At 49.7% G+C, this 21,812-nt stretch overlaps 1 protein-coding gene across 1 annotated transcript in view; it reads left to right on the top strand.

The window, feature by feature from the left end:
- Window positions 1-21,812, top strand: part of MBTPS1 (membrane bound transcription factor peptidase, site 1) — a 197,594-nt gene that overhangs the window by 70,540 nt on the left and 105,242 nt on the right. The window contains exon 10 of the mRNA XM_078772991.1: window positions 11,686-11,837. Within this exon, the coding sequence (XP_078629117.1) occupies window positions 11,686-11,837 (152 nt within the window). The remainder of the gene's footprint in view (window positions 1-11,685; window positions 11,838-21,812) is intronic.

The following is a 21,812-nucleotide window of genomic DNA, read 5'->3' as shown; positions in this document are numbered from 1 at the left end:
ATGATGCTGTGTGAGAACTGGACAGGTGTGTGGAGCAGTGTATGAGTAGTGAGTGTTGTGGATCAGCGCGAATGCGCTTGGGGGAGAGAAGGGTGCAGGCGGCACCAAGTATGAGAGCACAGGTGTGCAAGTACAGGTGTGTGGAATATATGGAGCAGAGAATGAGTGGTGTGGAGAGAGTTGGAGTAAGTGGTACGGAGTGGTGTGCATGGTGCGAAGGTGTGGATGGGGGAAGAGTGGACCCCTTTTCACGAGTACCCGGGGAGGGTAGTTTAAAGAATAGTTAGAAGGTATAGGTAAATTGTGGTTGGAGATTGGCATTTGTGGTGCGGTTGCAGAATGGTATTGTGGATGGGTGCATTGGTGTGGTGAAATTGGCTGGTCGTGTGGCCTGTTAGTATGAGTGTGAATGGTTGGGCACTCCGCCACTGTTAGATGTCGGCCAGGTGAGGCCGCAGGTGGGCTCTGGGAGCCGTTAGTGTCAGTGGGTGCCTGAGGATCCCGGGTGTGGATCGGGCAGCCCGTGCCAGAGAGGGCACTGAGGGGGTGAGAGTGCGAGAGGGCCTTCCCCAGTTAGTTAGGTTAGGGTGAGGAGCAGGTGAGCTCGGTAGGCAACAACAGTGGCGGAGGTGTGCAGGTGGGCAGACCAGCTAGGAGCGTCACACGACCCAGCCACCGAAATTGTGCGGGGGCACCGAGTGATGAATCGGGGGAGTGAGACCCCAACTTGAGAAGCACCACAGTTTGGTCAATGGGAATTGGTTTTTAGAACCCATAGTGTAAGTTGGCCAATGGATTGGCAGGGAAAGACCCCGGGTAATGTAAAGTTGTTAAAGTCATTTAGGAAATAGTTAGGATTGATGAACCTGTCGCACCATACGCAGCCACTTACCTGAGGTGATGATGATGACTCCACACCTGTGTTCCTTTGTTCTGTGTTGCAGGAAGGGAGAATTGCTGTGTGGATTTGTGAGACGCATCACGACGTGGATGAGACATTGGGGTGATTCCATCTCTCCCTCCTTAGGAGGGACTGATGATGAATTGGTGATGGCAAATTTTGATGTTGAGTTGGAGATGGCAAATGTTGATGAGAGTTGGAAATGGCAAATTTGATTGGTTAGGAGGGAGAGAAGACGAATTTGGTTTATGGGAGGAACGGGGAAGACAGTAGGGACGTTTGTTGATGTGTATAGTAGATGTTTATGGGTAGTGTTGTGTTTTGTGGATACAGTAAGGGGTAAGGGAGGGGCAATGTAGGTTACCTGGTGGGGGAGGGGGGGGGCGTACGGTAGGAACGTACCTGTCTCACCTGGTTCCCATGTGCCCCCAGTGTGCATTACCTAGTATTGCGTGCACTTTTGCGCCCTTACCACCTTACTCACTTGTCTTCTTTTGTCTCCCACCTCCGAGGATCTGGCTTTGGGGCAGAGAGAGAGGAGAGAGAGGTGCTGGCTCCGCAGTTGTGGGCTTGTACTTCCGCTGCTTGCTGCCTGGATCGATACACCATATGGACCGCAATTTTTGTGGCCGCCCACCATGGACCGCAGTTCTTTTGCGGGCAAGCACCACCCGTGGATGGACCTCTGGGTCAACGTGGCACCTATGCCATACAAGTGAACCACTTTTAGTTGGCCCCCTGACGGCCACAATTAAGAAATGGACGCGGTTGGCGCCTTTCTTTATTTCTAAAGAAGCCAGAAGGCCAAGTGCACTCCATGAAGGCAAGACCAGCGGCAGAACATCGGCCGGCTTCGACACCACCGGTGACCATGGACACTTAATTGTGCATTTTTATTGAACACTTTATTGGTGCACCGGATGGTGCTGACTGTACATAATGGGGTGGTGCTTTTGGTGCTTGGACGGGGTGCTCTGCACATTATTAAAGGCCGTAGGGCCACAGGGCACTCGTGGGTTGGTGTATCGATGCTGGCATGCGTGCTCTCTCTCTATGCATAACATCTGCATGTGTTCCTCAAAGAACAGGTCCTGGATCGTAGTGTAAATATCAGTCTTGTATAAATGATGCTCCCTACCGGCTGTATGTTTAGTTTGAGGATGCTTTCCGCGATTCGGTTATCCTGTGGGTGTGTTTCTGTTAGGAGAAGGGTGCAATGTTGCGGATATGGGATTTGCATCCATCCATATCCGCTTGTAAATATTCCCCTATTTCCTCAATACTTCCCAACTATCCCTAATCCCCCATTCCCTAGTCCCATTTTCTGTAAACAACACTCTGTAGACCCGACCTCCCCCTATTTCCCCCATTAAATGTCGCACCCAGGTTCACCGCATCTCATGTAAGACAACTATAGGACATCTTGCTAGTTATTCTTAGTCTATGTCAGTTAAGGACTCGTTTCCATTAATTCTGACTCTTCGTTGCACCAGAATGTGATTGTATGGCACCGTTAGGAAGTTTAGGACCTCCCAATACCTCCCCGCAGCTCTTCCTCACGGTTCAACAACAACAACAACAACAACAACAGCAGCGGCGGGCGCGGGGAGTGCGCGTCCTCACTCCGGCTTGGTTGGTAGGGGGTGTTGGGAGGGCACCAGGCCTTTGGGAGGGTTCCACAAATGGGAGAAAAGACTCAAGAGGAGTCAAAGAGTAGGGATAGGTGGTAAGCCTGTGTTTTGGAAGTTTAACTCGGAGAGTTTGTCACTGGAATAATGGAGTTGCTGTTGTTGGTGCATCCTGTACTTGCTGGGGAGGGCAGAGAGCAGGAGTGATATTGGAGGAGAGATGGTGAAAAAAACCCAAAAAACAGGGACCACCGATCTGCTTGTGATGGGAAAATTTTATGCTTTGGCCTCATCACAGGAGATCCCAATACATGAATGATCGTTTTAAGGCCATTTTCCCCGCTAGAGCGGGGGTTAGCCTTGCGGGCCCCATGACAATCATGGTTCCCTGTTTGAGGCAATGTTTTTATGGCCGGATGCCCTTCCTGACTCCAACCCTTGGTCACGCTCTTACGATGCGCAGATTAATGAGAATAATGTAGGAGCTGTGCTCCAACATAAATCGGAAGAATGGACGCGACAAAAAGCTGGAATTCGTCCGAGTTTCTTTATTGTGTCAAATCAACTCGGGTACTCTGAAAAGCCCGTTTATCGGGCAGCAATATATATACACATTATCCCGGAGCGTTTGCCCGGGAAAGGCGAGACCAGGCGTGCCCGGGCGTCCTGGGCCAACCCTGGAAAGGCGAGTCTGGACATGCCCGGGCGTCCTGGACGAGGCCTGGCAAGTCGAGAGCGGGCATGCCCGGGCGTCCTGGATGAGCCCTGGAAAGGCGAGGCTGGGCGTGCCCGGGCGTTCTGGGCGAACCCTGGAAAGGCGAGTCTGGACATGCCCGGGCGTCCTGGACGAGGCCTGGCAAGTCGAGAGCAGGCATGCTCGGGCGTCCTGGACGAGCCCTGGAAAGGCGAGGCTGGGCGTGCCCGGGCGTCCTGGGCGAGCCCGGCATGGTGATCGCTCCACGTCCTCGGTAGGTGCAAGGCGATTGTGTATACCCAGCGGTAGCCGCTACACACGTCCCCCCAGAATCGACTTGCACCGGCAGGGTCAATTTAAGGGGGGTCCTGATGACCCGGCCGAAGCGACCCCTGGCGGGTCGTGGGGGGGGGGGGGGGGGGGGTGGTGGTGGGCGGTCGAGTGGGGGGCACCATGGATGGGGGGCGGCCTCGCCGCGGCGGAAGGGCCAACCGTGGCGGTTGGTCGATGTCCACGTGCGCCGGCTTGAGGCGGTCCACCGCAATCCGGTCCGACCTGCCGCCGCTGTCGATGACGAACGACTTGTCGTCCCGTCGCAGGACCCGGAAGGGCCCGTCGTACGGCGGCCGGAGTGGCCCCCGATGTGCGTCATGACGCACAAAAACGTACTCCGCTGTGCGAAGCGCTGGGGGGACGTAGGACTGGGGGTCAGCGTGGTGGGACGTTGGCACGGGGGCAAACCGTCGGGCGGTCTCCTGGAGGTCCGAGCGCTGGTGAGCTGCGGACCAGGGACTGGTAGCGTCGGGCACGAATTCGCCCGGGACGCTTAGCGCCTGGCCATAGACAAGCTCGGCGGTGGACGCCCGGAGGTCCTCCTTGGGGGCCATGCGGAGGCCCAAAAGGACCCACGGCAGCCGGTCGGCCCAACCGCCATCCTGAAGGCCGGCCATGAGCGCGGCCTTCATGGAGCGGTGGAACCGCTCGCACAACCCGTTGGCTTGGGGGTGGTAGGCCGTAGTACGGTGGAGCTTGACCCCCAGGTTGCGGGAGACCACGCCCCACAGCTCGGAGGTGAACTGCGGCCCGCGGTCCGACGAGATGTGCGCCGAAGCGGGCGACCCAGGTGGCGATGAAAGCCTGCGCCACGTCGGCGGTGGTGGTGGAGACGAGGGGAACGGCCTCCGGCCACCTGGTGGTCCTGTCCACCATGGTGAGCAGGTGTGTGAAACCCCGTGATGGGGGGAGGGGGCCCACCAGGTCCACGTTGACGTGGTCGAAACGTCGTTCGGGCACGGTGAAAGGTGCCAGCGGGGCCTGGGTGTGTCGGTGGACCTTGGCCTGTTGGCAGGCTGTGCAGGTGCTGGTCCAATCGCGGACGTCCCGTCGAAGGCCGTGCCAGACGAATCGCGCTGACACCAGCCTCTGGGAAGATTTCCGGCCCGGGTGGGAAAAGCCGTGGAGGGAGGCGAAGATGCGGCGTTGCCAGGTAACAGGCACGATGGGGCGAGGCTGGCCTTGGGAGACGTCGCAGAGCAGGACAGTGTCCGCGAAGGGGATGTCGGCCAGGCGGAGGCCCGTGTCCGCTGCCCGGAGGGCTTGCACCGTGGTGTCGGTGGTTTGGTCCGCCGCCATAAGCGCGAAGTCCACGCCGAGGTGGACCGCGTTCGCGCTGGCCCGAGAAAGACAGTCGGCCACGGCGTTGTCTTTGCCGGCGACGTGCCGGATGTCCATGGTAAACTCCGACACGGCGGAGAGGTGGCGCTGTTGGCGGGCCGACCACGGCTCCATGACCTTGGCCATTGCGTAATCCAATGGCTTGTGGTCGACGAATGCCGTGAAGGGTCGGCCCTCCAGGAGGTGGCGGAAATGGCGAACGGCCAGGTGTAGACCGAGGAGCTCACGGTGAAACGTGCTATATTTGAGCTCGTTCGGCCGGAGTTGCCGGCTGAAAAAAGCGAGTGGCTGCCAAACCCCGTTCACCCATTGCTCATGTACGGCGCCCACCGCGTAGTCGGAGGCATCTGTGGTGAGGGCGATGGGAGCGTTGAGCACCGGGTGAGCGAGCAGTGTTGCGTCGGCGGGGGCCCGCTTTGAGTTTTTAAAGGCCGCGTCCATTGCTGCGGACCAGACGACGTCGTGCTTGGCCGGCTTGCCCCGGAGGGCTTCGTAGAGGGGCCGCATGAGTTGAGCAGCGCGGGGCATGAAGCGGTGATAGAAATTCACCATTCCCAGGAATTCCTGCAGGGCCTTGATGGAGCGGGGACGCGGAAACATGGTGATGGCCTCGACCTTGGTTGGCAGCGGCACGGCCCCGTTCTTGGTGATGTGGTGGCCCAAAGAATCAACGGCCGTCGTGCCGAAGTGGCATTTGGCCGGGTTGACGATGAGGCCGTGCTCGCTGAGGCGCCCGAACAGTGTTCGGAGGTGGAGGAGGTGCTCGGCCCGGGACGTGCTGGCGACGAGGATGTCGTCCAGGTAAACGAAGAGGAACGGCAGGTCGCGCAGCACGCCGTCCATCAAGCGCTGGAACGCCTGAGCCGCGTTCTTGAGGCCAAACGGCATTCGCAGGAATTCGAATAAGCCGAACGGCGTGATGACGGCCGTTTTTGGGACGTCGGCCGCCCTGACAGCTACCTGGTGGTATCCCCGTATTAAATCGATCTTAGAAAAAATGACCCGTCCTGCCAAATGGGCGGAGAAGTCTTGGATGTGCGGGATCGGATACCTGTCGGGGGTGGTAGCGTCGTTAAGGCGGCGGTAGTCGCCACATGGGCGCCAGCCGCCCCCTAGTTTTGGGACGATGTGTAGTGGTGAAGCCCACGCGCTATCGGAGCGCCGCACGATGCCGAGGTGTTCCAAAGCGTCGAACTCGGCTTTGGCCACGGCGAGCTTGGCTGGGTCGAGGCGGCGGGCTCTGGCGTAGACCGGCGGGCCCGTGGTTGGTATGTGTTGCTCGATCCCATGTCGTACTGCGAGGGCCGAAAACGTCGGCCGCGTGAGGGCCGGGAACTCCGTGAGCAGGCGAGCAAACCCGTTCGCCGCCGGGAGGGCGCATGCCAGCTCGGTCGGAGCGGAGCTGCTCAATGTGCATGCCAGGGAGCTGAAGGTCTCGGCGTTGACGAGGCGACGCCATTTGACGTCAACCAGCAGTCCGTGTGCGCAGAGGAAGTCGGCGCCTAGCAGAGCCATGGGCACGCTTGCGGTTACAAAAGTCCAATTTAAGCATTGGCCGCCGAAGCAGAGGGTGACGTTGCGTGGGCCGAAGGTGCGGATGGCCGATCCGTTGGCCGCAACCAAGGAGGGGCCGCAAACCGCGGACTGCCTGTCCTGATCGGAGGCGGGTATGACGCTCAGTTGGGCGCCGGTGTCACACAGGAAGCGCCGTCCGGACGCTTTGTCCGTGATGAAAAGTCAGTTGCCCGTGTGGCCGGCGCTCATGGCTGGTAATGAACGCCGGCCCGGCCGTTTCCCGGCTTGCCGAAGGTGCACGGGGGTTGGCATGTCCGGGCCTCCTGTCCGAACCTGGCATGATAATAACACCACGCCTGGTCAGGTGGAGGCCCCGGTCGTCGTGCTGGAGGTGGTCGGCGCGGCGTAGCGGCCACCAATTGTGTCGGCAGTTCGGTCGTCGACCGTGCCGGGTGCTCGGGCGCCATGGGCGTTGCTTCGGATGGCGGTGGGCTCCAGGTCGCTGCTCCAATGCATTGGCCTGCCGCGGAGATCTTGTCGGCTTCCCTGGCGAGGGCGCGGGGATCCGTGATCGTCGTGCTTGCCAGGGCGAGGCGTACCTGGCTTTGCAGCTGATGGAGGAACAGCTCCCGCAACAGGAAGGCCGGAGAGTGCTCGCCGAGCAGCGAAAGCATGTCGTCCATTCGCTCGGACGGGCGCGTGTCGCCGAGCTCGTGCAGGTCGAACAAGCGCCGTGCGCGTTCCGCTGATGAGAGGGCGAAAGCATCGAGGAGGAGCTTTTTAATCGCGTCGTATTTGTCAGCGGCTGGCGGGCTCTCGAGGAGGCTCAGGGCGCGGGCCGCGGTGGCTGAGCCGAGTGCTGCTACCACATGGTGGAAGCAGGTGTCGTCTGCCGTGATGCCTCGCAGGGCGAACAGGGAGTCCGCCTGGGCGAACCAAACCACCGCGTGAGCCTCCCAGAAGGTAGGCAGTTTGAGGGCAACTGCCGTGTCCATGTCGGGTCACCAATGTAGGAGCTGTGGCCTACGTAATTCGGAAGAATGGACGCGACAAAAAGCTGGAATTCGTCCGAGTTTCTTTATTGTGTCAAATCAACTCGGGTACTCTGAAAAGCCTGTTTATCGGGCAGCAATATATATACACATTATCCCGGAGCGTTTGCCCGGGAAAGGCGAGACCGGGCGTCCTGGGCGAACCCTGGAAAGGCGAGTCTGGACATGCCCGGGCGTTCTGGACGAGGCCTGGCAAGTCGAGAGCGGGCATGCCCGGGCGTCCTGGACGAGCCCTGGAAAGGCGAGGCTGGGCGTGCCCAGGCGTTCTGGGCGAACCCTGGAAAGGCGAGTCTGGACATGCCCGGGCGTCCTGGACGAGGCCTGGCAAGTCGAGAGCGGGCATGCCCGGGCGTCCTGGACGAGCCCTGGAAAGGCGAGGCTGGGCGTGCCCGGGCGTCCTGGGCGAGCCCGGCATGGTGATCGCTCCGCGTCCTCGGTAGGTGCAAGGCGATTGTGTATACCCAGCGGTAGCCGCTACAATAATGAGAGCTTTGGATTCTGTAGAATTCAGGAGAGATTGATCTGATGCTGGGATGCCAGCCAAGAGCAACGAGTTTTACTCCATCAAACCACAGACAAAGACCTTTTCTTGTTTAAATGGGTGAGCGCTGAGGGGTTGTACAATCAATTAAGCCAAAATTTTATTTGTGTACATTTACAAAGGATGTGGTTGTTATTGGCGAATGTGTATTGGATTAGGATTTAGTTCCTAGTTTTTTTTCCTGCTGGGTGCATCATGCATGTAATGAGCACAGGTCGGTATTCTGCTGACCCAGTGTCCCTGCACTTTAGGACAGTAATTTTGAATTTTGCCAACGATAATGGCCTACTCTTTGTGAACCCGCTGGCACGATGGGAAACGTTTCGATTATACAGTAATGTGTTCAGCAAAATGGTTATTTTATTTTGTTTTAATTCCCCCACCTCTCCAACCCCTCCTCCCAAGAAGACTTGATCAAAACCAAAAATGAAAATGGTCCCAAGACTGCCTTTTTGAATGCCATTTACCCCAGGGAGAGCAGTTGATAAAGAACCATCAGGAGCTACACTTTGTACACATGGGGGAAGTCAGCAACCAGGCATGATGGCCTTGAATGTCATCGGCAGGGGGCTTGTTAATCAGGCCTTTGTGTCAATCTGTGGCAAAGGCATCCCTGCCTCCCCCTCCCCCCGTCACCCTCTCCACATATTTTTGATTTTAGCTCTCCATCGTTTCGTGGGAAGAGCGAGCAGCACCATGTCCGGACTTTATTGGCTGCGGTGTAAACGAAATTGGAAAAAAAGGACATGATGTGTCACCAGAAACTTTGGATTAATTTACTTTGCTTGTTGTGGGAAGCAGGCAGACTTGTCTCTAGTTGAGTGGAACTGTTTGGCACCCTTCTTGTGGATGGGCCTGATGTTTGCTACCTTCCAACCATATGTGATTTAGCTTGAAGTAAAAAAAACACAAACCTCTTCAAAAGGACAAATAGAGAGGATTCCAACTTGACGGAGCCTGTTTTGCGAAGTCATGCACCGATGCCATCAGGGCCTCAAGCCGATTAGATGGAAGTCATCTGGAAAGATATCGACCTTCTCAGGTGGAAAACTCGCTGTCAAAGTGACAGTGAGGGCGGACGGATAAATAGGGACAGGAATTTATATTATATGGGCTAGATCCTTCCTTTGAAAGTAAATAACAAGTTGTAACATTCTGCCTTGTCAACACAAAGTCTGTCATTTAGCCATCTATAGTGAGAGTGGGGATGAAAGGAGAGCATCCATCAGAGAACGGTTTCACCAGCTGTCATCGGATCTTGAAAGAGAGAGATACATTTTGTAAAGTTCAGCTTTTAGATGAGCATAGCATTGCATTCTAGCTCGCTTGAGAGTATGGACACATTTATTGCAGAGTTTGTGAAATTAACTAAGGTTTGCTTTCGAAGTCAAGAAACAGACCTGCTTAGAATCTACTGCTTCACTATAAGCCTTCCTGTGCCAAGGCCTAAACAATGGGCAGTGTAAGCTGTCGGTAGGACTGAATGAACTTGTACGTCAGAGAGCGTGGAAATGATCATTGCCAATCGGAGGTGGCAATAGACTTCGAGCGCAATATGAAATTTAAGAGGTGGGGAGGAGGGTACACCACAGGGAAAGAGTAAGTGTTTTTTTAGGAGTGTGCAGAGCCAGAGATATTCCAGGGGCTTGGGAGTGGTTAGCAGAGAAACAGCAGTTGTAGTGTATTGAATTTTGCATGAAGACACTGATGCTGCCACCAGGTTGGGAGATGGGCCTATCAAAGCTGTAGGCAGTGTCCAGGGATGGACACACAGTAATCAGGAAGGTCCTGTAAAAGGATTGTGACTGTTAAGCAGACAGTGTCTGAAGAAGCAGCTGCAACTTGCAAGGAGAGATCTGTCATTTTTGACCGGATGCTTTGTGTATTTTCTGACACCGTGAATATCATTATGACCTTTAGCATACACTCGGTGTAAAAAAAACAACATTAGGAACACCTGTTCTTTCCATGAATTAGACTGATCAGGTGAATCCAGGTGAAAGCTATGGTCCCTTATTGATTGCACCTGTTAAATCCACTTCAATAAATTAGATGAAGGGGGTGACAGGTTAAACAAGGACTTTTAAGCCTTGAGATGATTGAGACATGCATTATGTATGTGTGCCATTCAGAGGGCGAATGGGCAAGACAAAAAAATTTTAAGTGCCTTTGAACGGGGTATGATAGTAGGTGCCAGGTGCACTGGTTTTGGTGTGTCAAGAACTGCAGCGTTGCTCGGTTTTTCACGCTCAACAATTTCCCGTGTGTATCAAGAATGGTCCACCACCTGAAGGCCATCCAGCCAACGGCAAGCCAGTGGTCGAAAATGACTCCTTGATGAAAGAGGTCAACGGAGGCTGACACGAATTGCGCAGAGCAACAGACGGGCTACAGTTAGTCAACTGACAATCCAGTTCAACATTGGTGCCGAAAGACCCATAAAAGGATGCACAACTCGTCTTATCTTGACACGAATGGGGTATGGCAGCCGACGACCGTACAGAGTTCCACTTCTTTCAGCAAAAAACAAGAACCTGCGGTTGCAGTGGGCTAAGGAACGAAAACACTGGACACTGGAGGATTGGAAAAATATTGCCTGGTCTGTTGAATCCCAGTTCCTGCTGTTTCACACTGATGGGGGGTCTTGGGTATGGAGAAAACCACATGAATACGTGCATCCGTCATGCCGTGTGTCAATATTGCAGGCTGGTGGTGGGGGTGTGATGGTGTGGGGTGTGTTTTCACGACACATTGGACCACTTGATAAAAGTGGAGCAACGTTTGAATGCCACAGGATATCTGAACATCATTGTCAATCAGGTGCATCCCTTCATGGCAGCAGTGTATCCATCTGTGAATAGATTTCTTCACCAGGATAATGTCTCAATGTCTCATGCCACAAGGTTAGGATTATCCAGGAATGGTTCCACGAACATGACAGTGGATTCAGCGTACCGCCGTGGCCTGCCCAGTCACCAGGTCTCAATCCAATTGAGCATCTGTGGGATGAGATGGAACGACCTATTCGGAGTAGAGACCCCTACCAGCTAATTTGACACAACTGTGGGAAGCATTTGAGTCAACATCCCTGCGGAACGCTTTTGACACCTTGTAGAGTCCATGCCCTGACAAATTGAGGCTCTTCTGAGGGCAAAGGGGGTGGGAGGATATTAGGACGGTGTTCCTGATGATTTGTACATTGAGTGTATATACTCACTCCCTGCAAGATGGAAGAACGATTTACCTTTCATTGCCGTCAATAAAAAAATTTAAATGGAGAAGCAACATCCTCCCTAACATCACGTCGGTCATGGTGGATGTGCGACGCTGAGAAAATTGTTTGGTTTTGTCTCAAAAAGCATATTTTTGTGTTTAACCTCAATTTATACATTTTCAGGAACATCTTCCAGTGTTGCACTATGTGTGTGTGTGTGTGTGTGTGTGTGTGTGTGTGTGTGTGTGTGTGTGTGTGTGTGTGTGTGTGTGTGTGTGTACGTGCGTGTTTGCGTGCGTGTTTGCGTGCTAGTTATGTCTTGGTTTGTAAATGTCGATTATAGGTTGATGATATACACCTGATGATTTTTTTTTTAACGTTTATTTATATTGGGAAAGAAAGAAAAGGAAACGAAAGGATGGTTGTGCTGGCCCAACTAACGGTTTGCTTTTTGTGTTTTGATCAGGAGCTTCCTGGTGGCTATGGGCGACTGAAACCTGACGTCGTGACATATGGCTCCGGCGTGCGCGGCTCTGGCATCAAAGGCGGATGTCGATCGCTCTCCGGCACCAGCGTTGCCTCGCCTGTTGTTGCAGGTGCCATCACCTTGCTTCTGAGGTTGGTCTCTGTCATGACGAAGCTTAATTTTGCACTGAACTTGAATCAAAATTGTGCAGATCTGCTTAGCATTTCTTTCCCAACACTAAAGAGCATCACTCAGTCGAGCGCATACCTCCACCAGACTGAACGGTTTACGTGTTGTATTCCACTGAAAAGCCGGATCTGATTCTAGACCTGAACTACTGTTGAATCGGCTTGTTATTGTCACCTACCTATATCTCATCCACCTAGTTTTGTCCAACTCCGTCCACAACTTTTTGAAATATCATGCTAATTTCATTTTTCGCCATATCACTCAATGGTGAAGAATCACTTTAAAAATTATTGGATCTGGATCTTCACCAAAATTGAATAAATTCTTCAGTCACACACCCAACCTGTCCACCAAATTTAGTCTGAATCCGTCCTTAGCTTTTGAAATAGCCTGCACACGGACAAACAGACATGGGTGAAAACATAACCTCTATCCACCTTCTGTTGCTGTTGTATTGAATAACAAGACTGATAGTCTAACATCGGTGTAGCCGGAGAAATTTCATACTAATCGGATCAAGTGTTCTACTTGTCGATTTATGATGTCATAATGAAAGCACCTATGACAACATCAATAACATGTTATTCCCCATGGGGAGTACTTTACAATGAGCCACCATTCAATTTCTTTTCCATGGAGCGGTTTTGAAGGTAAAAGCGCAAAGTTTTTCGTTTTTTTCCAAGATGGCGCTCATACCACGTGACCTATATGACGTCATAATTATCATTAAAATTCTACAGGAGGAGGCGCTCCGATGGTGAAAATTTTGTGTCAATCGGACCAACGTTTGCAGAGAGAAAACAAAATTTAAAGGGAATAAACCCGCAAAATGCCGGCGGAAGGGACATACGGACAGACAAACGCTGTTCCAGAGAGCATTGCCCTCCGGGTTATGCCGTAAAAAGTGTGTCACATGGATAGAGTGTGCTCATGCCCAGCTGTATGTTTGTGTCATTCGTCATTCATCAGGGACTTTGTGTGTAAACTGTTTGATACTTAAAGATCCCCATTTTTTTATTTTTTATTATTCTGTTGGACAAAGGATTACACACATCGTCATGGCGATACACAGAGAGCGAATAATAAGTTCACATTACAGTTTAGTCACACACAGGTTGGAGGTTGCTTTTGATCCTTATTAGCAACACTTTCACGAATTTGTCAACACTTTTGAAAAGTATGTAATTGTACGAGATTGTATTTCCTTCAACGGGTGAGGGAAGGTCGTTTGAAGCCTTTTTAATTTTTTTATTTATTTATTTATTTTATTTTAATTTGCCCTTCTTGAAGATGCTAAGATTTTTTTTTCCTTCTCTAAAGGTTTGGAGGGTCACCGTGTGTGCACTGTGATCGGCTTTGCTTTATCCTGCTTGTAAATAAATGGAGAAATATGATCCACACATTGTGGATAAATGGTTGTTAAATGGACCATTAAGTTGGGAGTGTTATGGAATCTGAAAAATGATGTATCTACAGGGCATATAGAAAGTCCACACTTACTTTCGAAATTCTCACCGTTTGTCACCTTATCGCCTGGAATTAAATTGCATTAAAACAGACTTTTTCCACCTTTATTCACACATCCTAACCCACAACTTCCAAGTGAACAACAAATTCTACATATTTCAGAAAATTAATTGAAAATACAAAACCAGAATATCTTGGTTTGATAAGTGTCTACCCCCCTGAGTTAATACTTGGTGGAAGCACCTTTGACAGCAATTACAGGTGTGAGTCTGTTGGGATAGGTCTCTACCAACTTTGCACACCTTGATTGGGCAATATTTGCCCATTTTTCTGTACAAAACTGTTCAAGCTCAGTCAAGTTACGTGGGGAGCATTGATGGACAGCAATCTTCAAGTCATGCCTCAGATTTTTGCATACCTCAAATGGAACTCAAGGTGGGCTTTTTTGAATAATGGCTGCCTTCTTGCCACCCTACCGTACCGGTCAGATCTGTAGAGTGCTTGGGATATTGTTGTCACATGCACACAGTGACCAGTCTTTGCCATAAAGGCCTGTAACTCCTTCAAAGTTGCCATTAGCCGAAAGGTGGCCTCTCCGATCAGTCTCCTCCTTGCTTCGTCATCCAGTTTGGAGGGACGGCTTGATATAGGCAGGGTCTTGGTGGTATCATACGCCTTCCACTTCTCAATGATTGTCTTGTCTGTGCTCCAAGGGATATTCAAGGCCTTTGAAATATTTTTATACTCATCCCCTGATCTGTGACTTTCCACAACATCAACTTTATCACAGAGGTCTTTTGAAAGCTCCTTGGTGCTCATGGTTGAGTCTTTCCTGTGAAATGCATGACCCAGCAGAGGAAACCTACAGAAACAGCTGATTTTATTCTGAAATAATCAGAATCACTGCAATTTAACACAGGTGGGGGCTAATTAACTTGGTGTGTGAATTTGAAAGTAATTGGTTACACCTGAGCTAATTTACAATTGCTTTTATAAGGGGGTGGACACTTATCCAACCAAGATAGTCTAGTTTTGTATTTTTCATTAATTTTATGAAATTTGTAGAATTTGTTTTTCACGTGGAAGTTGTGGGTTACGATGTGTAAATATAGGTGGAAAAAGTCTGATTTAATGCAATTTAATTCCAGGATATAAGGCAATAAAAGGTGAAAATTTTGAAATGGTGTGTAGACTTTCTATATGCACTTTACTTCACTAATCTTTAATGTTGAATTTATTGAAGGCTGATGGAACATTAGCTCAGAGCATAGCCGGGTTGACAATGGCTCCAATGGCGCCTCGGCACCAGGCCGACAACCATAAGGAGCCCATAACGTCTAAGATAGATTTTGTATGCCTCCGCCGACGAGGTTGCCGGAGGCATTATGTTTTCAAGTTGTACGTCCGGCTGTCCATCCGTCCGTCCGTGATAGGTTTTCGTTGCCGCGATAACTTGAGAACAGCTAAAGGGATCTTAGTCATACTTGGCACAGGTATGTATAATGAGGTAAACAACAACACAACAACAGGCATTTTAAGGGCATTTTCCCTGCTAGAGCAGGGGTTAGCCTTGCGGGCCCCATAACAATCTTCTCCATTTTGCCCTATTTTCTACATCTCCCCTTGTTAACCCCCTTGCCCGCATTTCTTCTTCCACCATCTTTAGCCAAGTCTTTCTCGGTCTTCCCCATCCTCTCCTTCCTCATACATTCATTTCCATCACTATTCTCAACCAGTCACTTTCATCCTTCCTCAACACATGACCAAACCATCTCAACCTGTTTCTCTTCACAGCATCAACCACAGGCTCTATTCCCATCATCTTTCGCAATTCATCATATATCTCATATCTCTCATATTCATTCATATTCATATTTTCTCTCAACGATACTCCACACATCCACCGAACCATTCGCATTTCCACCCTTTCCAGCCTCCGTTGCTGCTCTACGTTCATTACCCATGTCTCGCTCCCATAAATCATAACGCTTCTCACACATGCAGCATACAGCTTTCCCTTCAGCTTCAATGACACACCCCTCCTCTTCAGCACGCCACTCCGTTCCCGAAATTTCTTCCATGCACATCTCACTCTAGCAACCGTTGCGGAGTCTGATCCACCTTCTCCATTCAGCATGTCTCCGAGGTAGCAAAATGTTTTCACACCTTCCAGCTTCACGCCGTCTCCAAGATCCAACTTAACATTTCCTCCATCTGCAGCTCCCTCTGTGCACACCTTACATTTGAATGTAGCTGCCACACTGGTTAATGACCCTCTCAGACCACTACATTTTTGATGAACCCACTCAGCGCACATTGTACATTGATTGGAATTCACTCCGACACCCTTCCTGCACACAGCACACGGCCACTTCCCAGTTCTTTCCACCTCACCACATGCTTTATCACTTGCCATCACCTTCGTCTTTCCGATATTCACCTTCAGGCCTTTTGTCTCCATACATTCCTTCCACTTGTTCATCTTCTCCTTCAGTCCATCCATACTCTCCCCAATAAACACCAGATCATCTGCATACAACAACTCCCACGATAAAATGAGATAAAGATGAACTGATTAGATTTTGGGGTCACGAGGTCAAAGGTCAGAGATCATGTTAGGTAAAAATACTGTTACCGCGATAACTTGTGAACCAGTGATGGGATTCTGACCAAATTTGGTGCACTTATGTATAATGATGTAAAGATGAACTGATTATATTTTGGGGTCAAGAGTTCAAAGGTCAAAGTCTGTAATAGGTCTACAATTTGAGAACAGATGAAGTGATCTTATTCAAACTTGGTACTGGTATGTATAATATTGTAAAGATTAAGTGGTTAGATTTTGGGGTCAAAGGTCAAATCTGTAATAGGTCTATAACCTGAGAACGGCTGAAGTGATCCAATTCAAACTTTGTACAGGTATGTATAAGATTGTAAAGATTAACTGATTAGATTTTGGGTTCAAGAGGTCAAAGATTAAAGGTCAAAGTCTGTAATAGGTCTATAACTTGAGAATGGCTAAAGGGATCTAATTCAAGCTTGGTACATATATGTATAATGATGTAAAGATGAACTGATTAAATTTTGGGGTCAATAGGTCAAAGGTCAGTGGTCATGTCAGGCAAAAATGTGCTAACATGGGCACAGCTGAATGGATTTATATCAAACTTTATACAAGTATTATAATGATGTAATAATGTGGGCGGAGGCATATCGATCAACGTTGTGATGTCGAAGAGTGCCGTTCTAGTTTTTTAAGTGTAGGGGGAGAGTATGTCATCTTGTACCACAGGCCTCACTTCCCTTAATATAACTCCCTTCACATAGATGTCTCTCGTGTATGATCACCTCGTGGTAATTCGATAAACTACTATAGTCATTAACGCTTGCCCTATTGGTTTTGCAAGATTGCACTTTTTTTTTCAATTCAAAATGGCCGAACTCAATTTCATAGGGTAAGTTCTTCTTTATCTAGTACTATAGATGCAGCACAAACGGCTGAAGCTGACTTTGTAAGAAGTTTACCCAAATGAAAAGGTAAAATATCAGAAATTGAAGGCTTTTTAAATTTAATGATTAATATGAACATCCGTTAAATCATATCACACGCAATTCATCAAAATCTAAACAGTATTTGTGGAATTTCAATAAAAGCCACATCACTGTTCATATCGGTAAATATTGTTGCGGATCTCCAAACGTCGGCCTTCCCCTTACCAAGGGGGGATTAATCCCCTTGTCTGTTATCTAGCCGACGCGATCCGGGGCTATGACATTCCTTCCGGACGACTTTAGGTAGGGTCGTAAGCCGAATTCTTATTACCTAATTACCAACGCCGGCCATGAAGCAAGGAAATAACCCTGCCCGAACCACGGTTTTAGTGGACACGCCGAGCGATAGCGAGCCACGATTCGGGCCATTAACAGGAACTAACCCGATTTGAGCGGTTTCTAATCGTGCCACGTTTACCCAATGGAGAAATCACTAAAACGGTCGAATCAAGAGGAAACAGGAATAACAAGGAATTTATTACACTTTGTACAATGAAGAGGAAGAAGCAATGTACAGTAAAGAAGAAGAAGCAATGTACAGTGAAGAAGAAGAAGCAGATACACAGGGCAGCCTTATACGGTCTTAACTTATCCCTGGACACGGGCCCGCTCGCACTCAGACTCACATGGGGTTGGTAGATGGTCAGGCGATGGTCCAAAGAATCGCGTCCACAGCTCGCTCCGGTCCCCGACTCGTACCACGAACAAGATGGTAGACGGCAGGCAAGCTCTCCGCGTGTCGTTGGCGCGGATCGGACAATTATCGGGGGGATCGGTAAGCTGGGCGGTTACACTGGCGTGGCCGCGTACGTAATAGATATACCGGCACTTTATACGCGTTCCCAGTATAGTTCAATACAATGCGCCGCTTTCACAAGTCCTCTGCAATGCTTTCACAACGACAAGTCCCTTAACACAGGGCGCTCTTCCAACGAGTCCTCGCAGTTCTCTCAATGCTCATCAGTCTCCTGGTACCAGACCTTTGACGCAGTCCAACAAGAGTCCTTCACCGTCCTTATCACGCGAGTCCTTTCGATCAAGCGCATCAGTCCTTTTTAATGAGTGCCGCTGCGTCAGTCCTCTGGAAGGGCTTTGTGTGCGCCGTTATATATATCGCCGCCCAACGAACCCTCTCGAATGTCCCAGACACGTGCTCACCACGCCCCTTAAGCCATGCCCACTGAGCCCTGGTTGGTTGTTGGGGTCTTACCGGCTCCGCCCTTGACGTCTGCTTGATGTGGCCACACCCCCAACCTCACGCTCCGCCCCTTTTCCAGGCCTTACCTCGTGGCATCTGGGCTGGTTTGAGCAAAAACCCAAGAGCAGCGAACGCTGCTGGCAAGCAAGGTGCATTAGCCGAATCGGGGCGCGGGATGGATGCTGCCCAACGAGGTAGATTTGGAGGGTGGGCCGTAAAATGAGCGGGACCTACTCTTATTTATTTCTTTACACAACGCAGGTATCACTATTGGAAATGTCCTTATCTCACATATACTATGAAATAACTAACGTTCTAAGGTGGCCTACGTGTTGCATGTGGACTAACTATGGGGGCAAACCTTTAACCTTTATTAATCATATATGTACACTTTCAGAACCGCAACAATATTATTCCATTGTGTTTCAAATTTGGGCAATGGGCTCTCCGATATTCGATGTGTTCACGGTTTGAATTACGTAACGTAACGTTTGTGATGATGTTTTCATTGTGACGATGTTGTGACGATGTTTGTGTTCACGGTAGTGTTTGATGTGACGGTGTGAACGGTAATTTCGTAATGTTTTTCGTTTTTATTTACGTAATCATTTAATGAACGTTTAATGAGCGTAAGAATGAGCGTAATGATCATTAAATGAATGAATGAATGTGATGAATACTTCGATGCGAGACGCCTCAGAGCTGTCACATACACAATCGCTATGTCGTATGTACTCCCGATACGTGTTTCCTTCATTGTAAAAACTACCAAGTCAACAGTTAAAAGGATTTTGAGCCGATAGGTGTTACGGCCTTGGCAAGATCGATGGAGACAGCGATCTGTTAGCTTATACACCGCCCAAATAGCTATGTGGAATTTTCTCATGTGGAGATTAAACCCACGTCGTTTGAACTGTGGCCGAGGTCATTATTTACTTTTAATGATGTTTATATACGAATCAAAAATAAGATAATTGGTTTTGAATCGTCCTTTCCGCATATCTCGTGGGATTGTGAGTTGGAGAGACGACCATGATGGTGGGGAGGAGGTTGGCATTCTCTCAAGCAGGGATTCAACCCATGTCCTTATAAAAGGTTTTTGTCCGAGGTCACCGAGTCCGATCGGTGCAGCTGTGCAGCGATCGGTGCAGCCGTTTCTGCGGCACCGGGAAAATAACGTTATGCAGGAGTCCAAACCTGAAAATGCTGGAGGCCAAAGCTGAAATTGGAAAAACAATATAGCCTATTTTACACCAGGAGATCCCAGGATTACCCACCCAAAATATCGTTGCGATCGGTTCAGCCGTTTTTGCGGTACCTATGAACGGACGGACAGACAGCCAGACGAATGGCCATTTGGTGAATTATAGTAAGACTAGCCGAAACCCGTGGAACATCCACGGAAGGGAGGATGTGGTGTATGGATAGAGTGTACCATTATGGATGGCATAGGGGATTTGCTTGTCCGAGTAAGAGTTAGGAAGAAAGATGAGAATGAAGAGTGCGTATATGAACAACGATCGCCGACACCGGCACAAATGCATGCTCTGGATTGTCCACTCAGTGGACGGCTTGCTTTCGCCTTCGCCTGTCCAATCAGCGGACGGCTTGCTTCACCTTCGCTCAGCAGACGCCAATACGATGGCGTCGTAAGATGGCGTCGTATCGGCAGATAATCGGATGCTTTTGGGCCCCAACGTCGGCTAATTCAGATTTTTCGATTATGGCTGTACGACGTACGTGATAAACAAAGAGTGCGTTTCGTAGATCGTAAATCCATTGCCTCTCAGTAGAGCGCATACTCCCGCCGTGGGTCAAGTTGGAATAATACGTTTTGTTTAACATCCCCTCTCCCCAAAACAATAAATGAAAAGGAAAGTAAGCCCTAACTGTCAGATAATTTATTTTGATATATCTCGGAATTAGAGGAGAAAACCCTCATTTAATGCATGTGTATGCATTAAATTGGCTTTAAGAATAAGAATAAAAGCTTTAATGCAGTAAAACAGTAAAATGTTTTCCCAAAAAAATTCCCCAAAAAAATTCCTGGATCCGGAATAATATCCTGAGCTTCACCAAAAACTAATCAATTCTTCCTTATCCCAAGGGCAATCATCCCACCAACTTTCATCCAAATCCGTTCAGAACTTTTCCAGATATCTTGTTCACGAACATACGAACACACGAACATACGAACACACAAACATACGAACACACAACCATACGAACACACAAACATACGAACACACACACACGCACACACACAAACAAACACACACGGACGGACACGATCGAATGCATTACTCCCGCCGAGCTCTCTTGTGCTTATTCCATGAACGATCGACGGATACAAAATGGAACCCATGACCCACGTGACCAGAAATTTCTGGGATTTCTAGTGGGCTCCATATAGGGAATCGATAGCCCCCTAATACGAGGCTCCTCCCCTCCCCGCATCCCACGAGGGTCACACACATGATGAAGTTGCTCACCTGTCTCTGCCATGTCAAAGCTGTTGCATCCGAAGTCACTCACATGGACACGCCATGTTGATAGAACAGAACGCGTGGGGCTCGCACGCAACAGCCATTTTGATGTGGTCGTGTGGGGCTCGCATATGCGGAACCGCCATGTTACTGCCTTTGTGCGGGGAGGTGAGAAATGACAATGGGATAAAATGTATTCAAAAAATATTTCACAGGCAAAAGTTTTACCTCAACGCCAATAATAAGAAGAGGTCAGGTTCTCACACGGAGGTTTATTCAGGTAACGCTGCTCGGTCCAAGGCCCAGTCCCCGAGAGACCGCATGCATGCGCGAAAAACCCGGTGCACGGGAGGAGCCAGAACCCGTGGAACATCCACGGAAGGGAGGATGTGGTGTATGGATAGAGTGTACCATTATGGATGGCATAGGGGATTTGCTTGTCCGAGTAAGAGTTAGGAAGAAAGATGAGAATGAAGAGTGCGTATATGAACAACGTATTTATTGCAATCTACTTAAATGACAACGCTACGATATACTTTTGAAAAATGAATGGATTCGTAATAGGAATCGGCATAGCACCACTCTGGGATTGTCCACTCAGTGGACGGCTTGCTGTCGCCTTCGCCCAGCAGACGCCAATACGATGGCGTCGTAAGATGGCGTCGTGTCGGCAGTTAATCGGATGCTTTTGGGCCCCAACGTCGGCTAATTCAGATTTTTCAGTATGGCTGTACGTGATAAACAAAGACCGCGGTTCGTAGATCGTAAATCCATTAGTGCCGTGGGCATTGGGTCACTGGGTGCGGCGTAAAAGGGATAACCATGTCGAGTCCTTACGCTATTATTATATAGATGCTTGCTCTGACGTCATCTTCTTTTTTTTTCTTCTTTTTTTTTAAGGCCATTTTCCCTGCTGGAGCAGGGGTTAGCCTTGCGGGCCCCATCACGATCATCATGGTTTCCTTTTTGAGGCAATGTTTTTATGGCCGGATGCCCTTCCTGACCCAACCCTTTAGTCGCCTCTTACGACACGTAGGGATACGGTGTACCTATTCTAAACCGGGGCACACACCGGTAAACTGACGTCATCTTGAACTACATAAATTCTGCCAAGGAATTTGCGTCCTGATGAAAACTGACGATATAATCTAACAAAAACCCTGATTCAATAAATGAATTTGCAGCAAAATCGATGCCAAGGAAGACATATATAGATCAGGAGGTGTTGTGGAGTA

This window comes from Myxine glutinosa, chromosome 2 (assembly GCF_964187855.1).
Source record: "Myxine glutinosa chromosome 2, kmMyxGlut1.1, whole genome shotgun sequence".
NCBI lineage: Eukaryota > Metazoa > Chordata > Myxini > Myxiniformes > Myxinidae > Myxine > Myxine glutinosa.
This window is presented reverse-complemented; position numbering and strand designations above follow the sequence as displayed.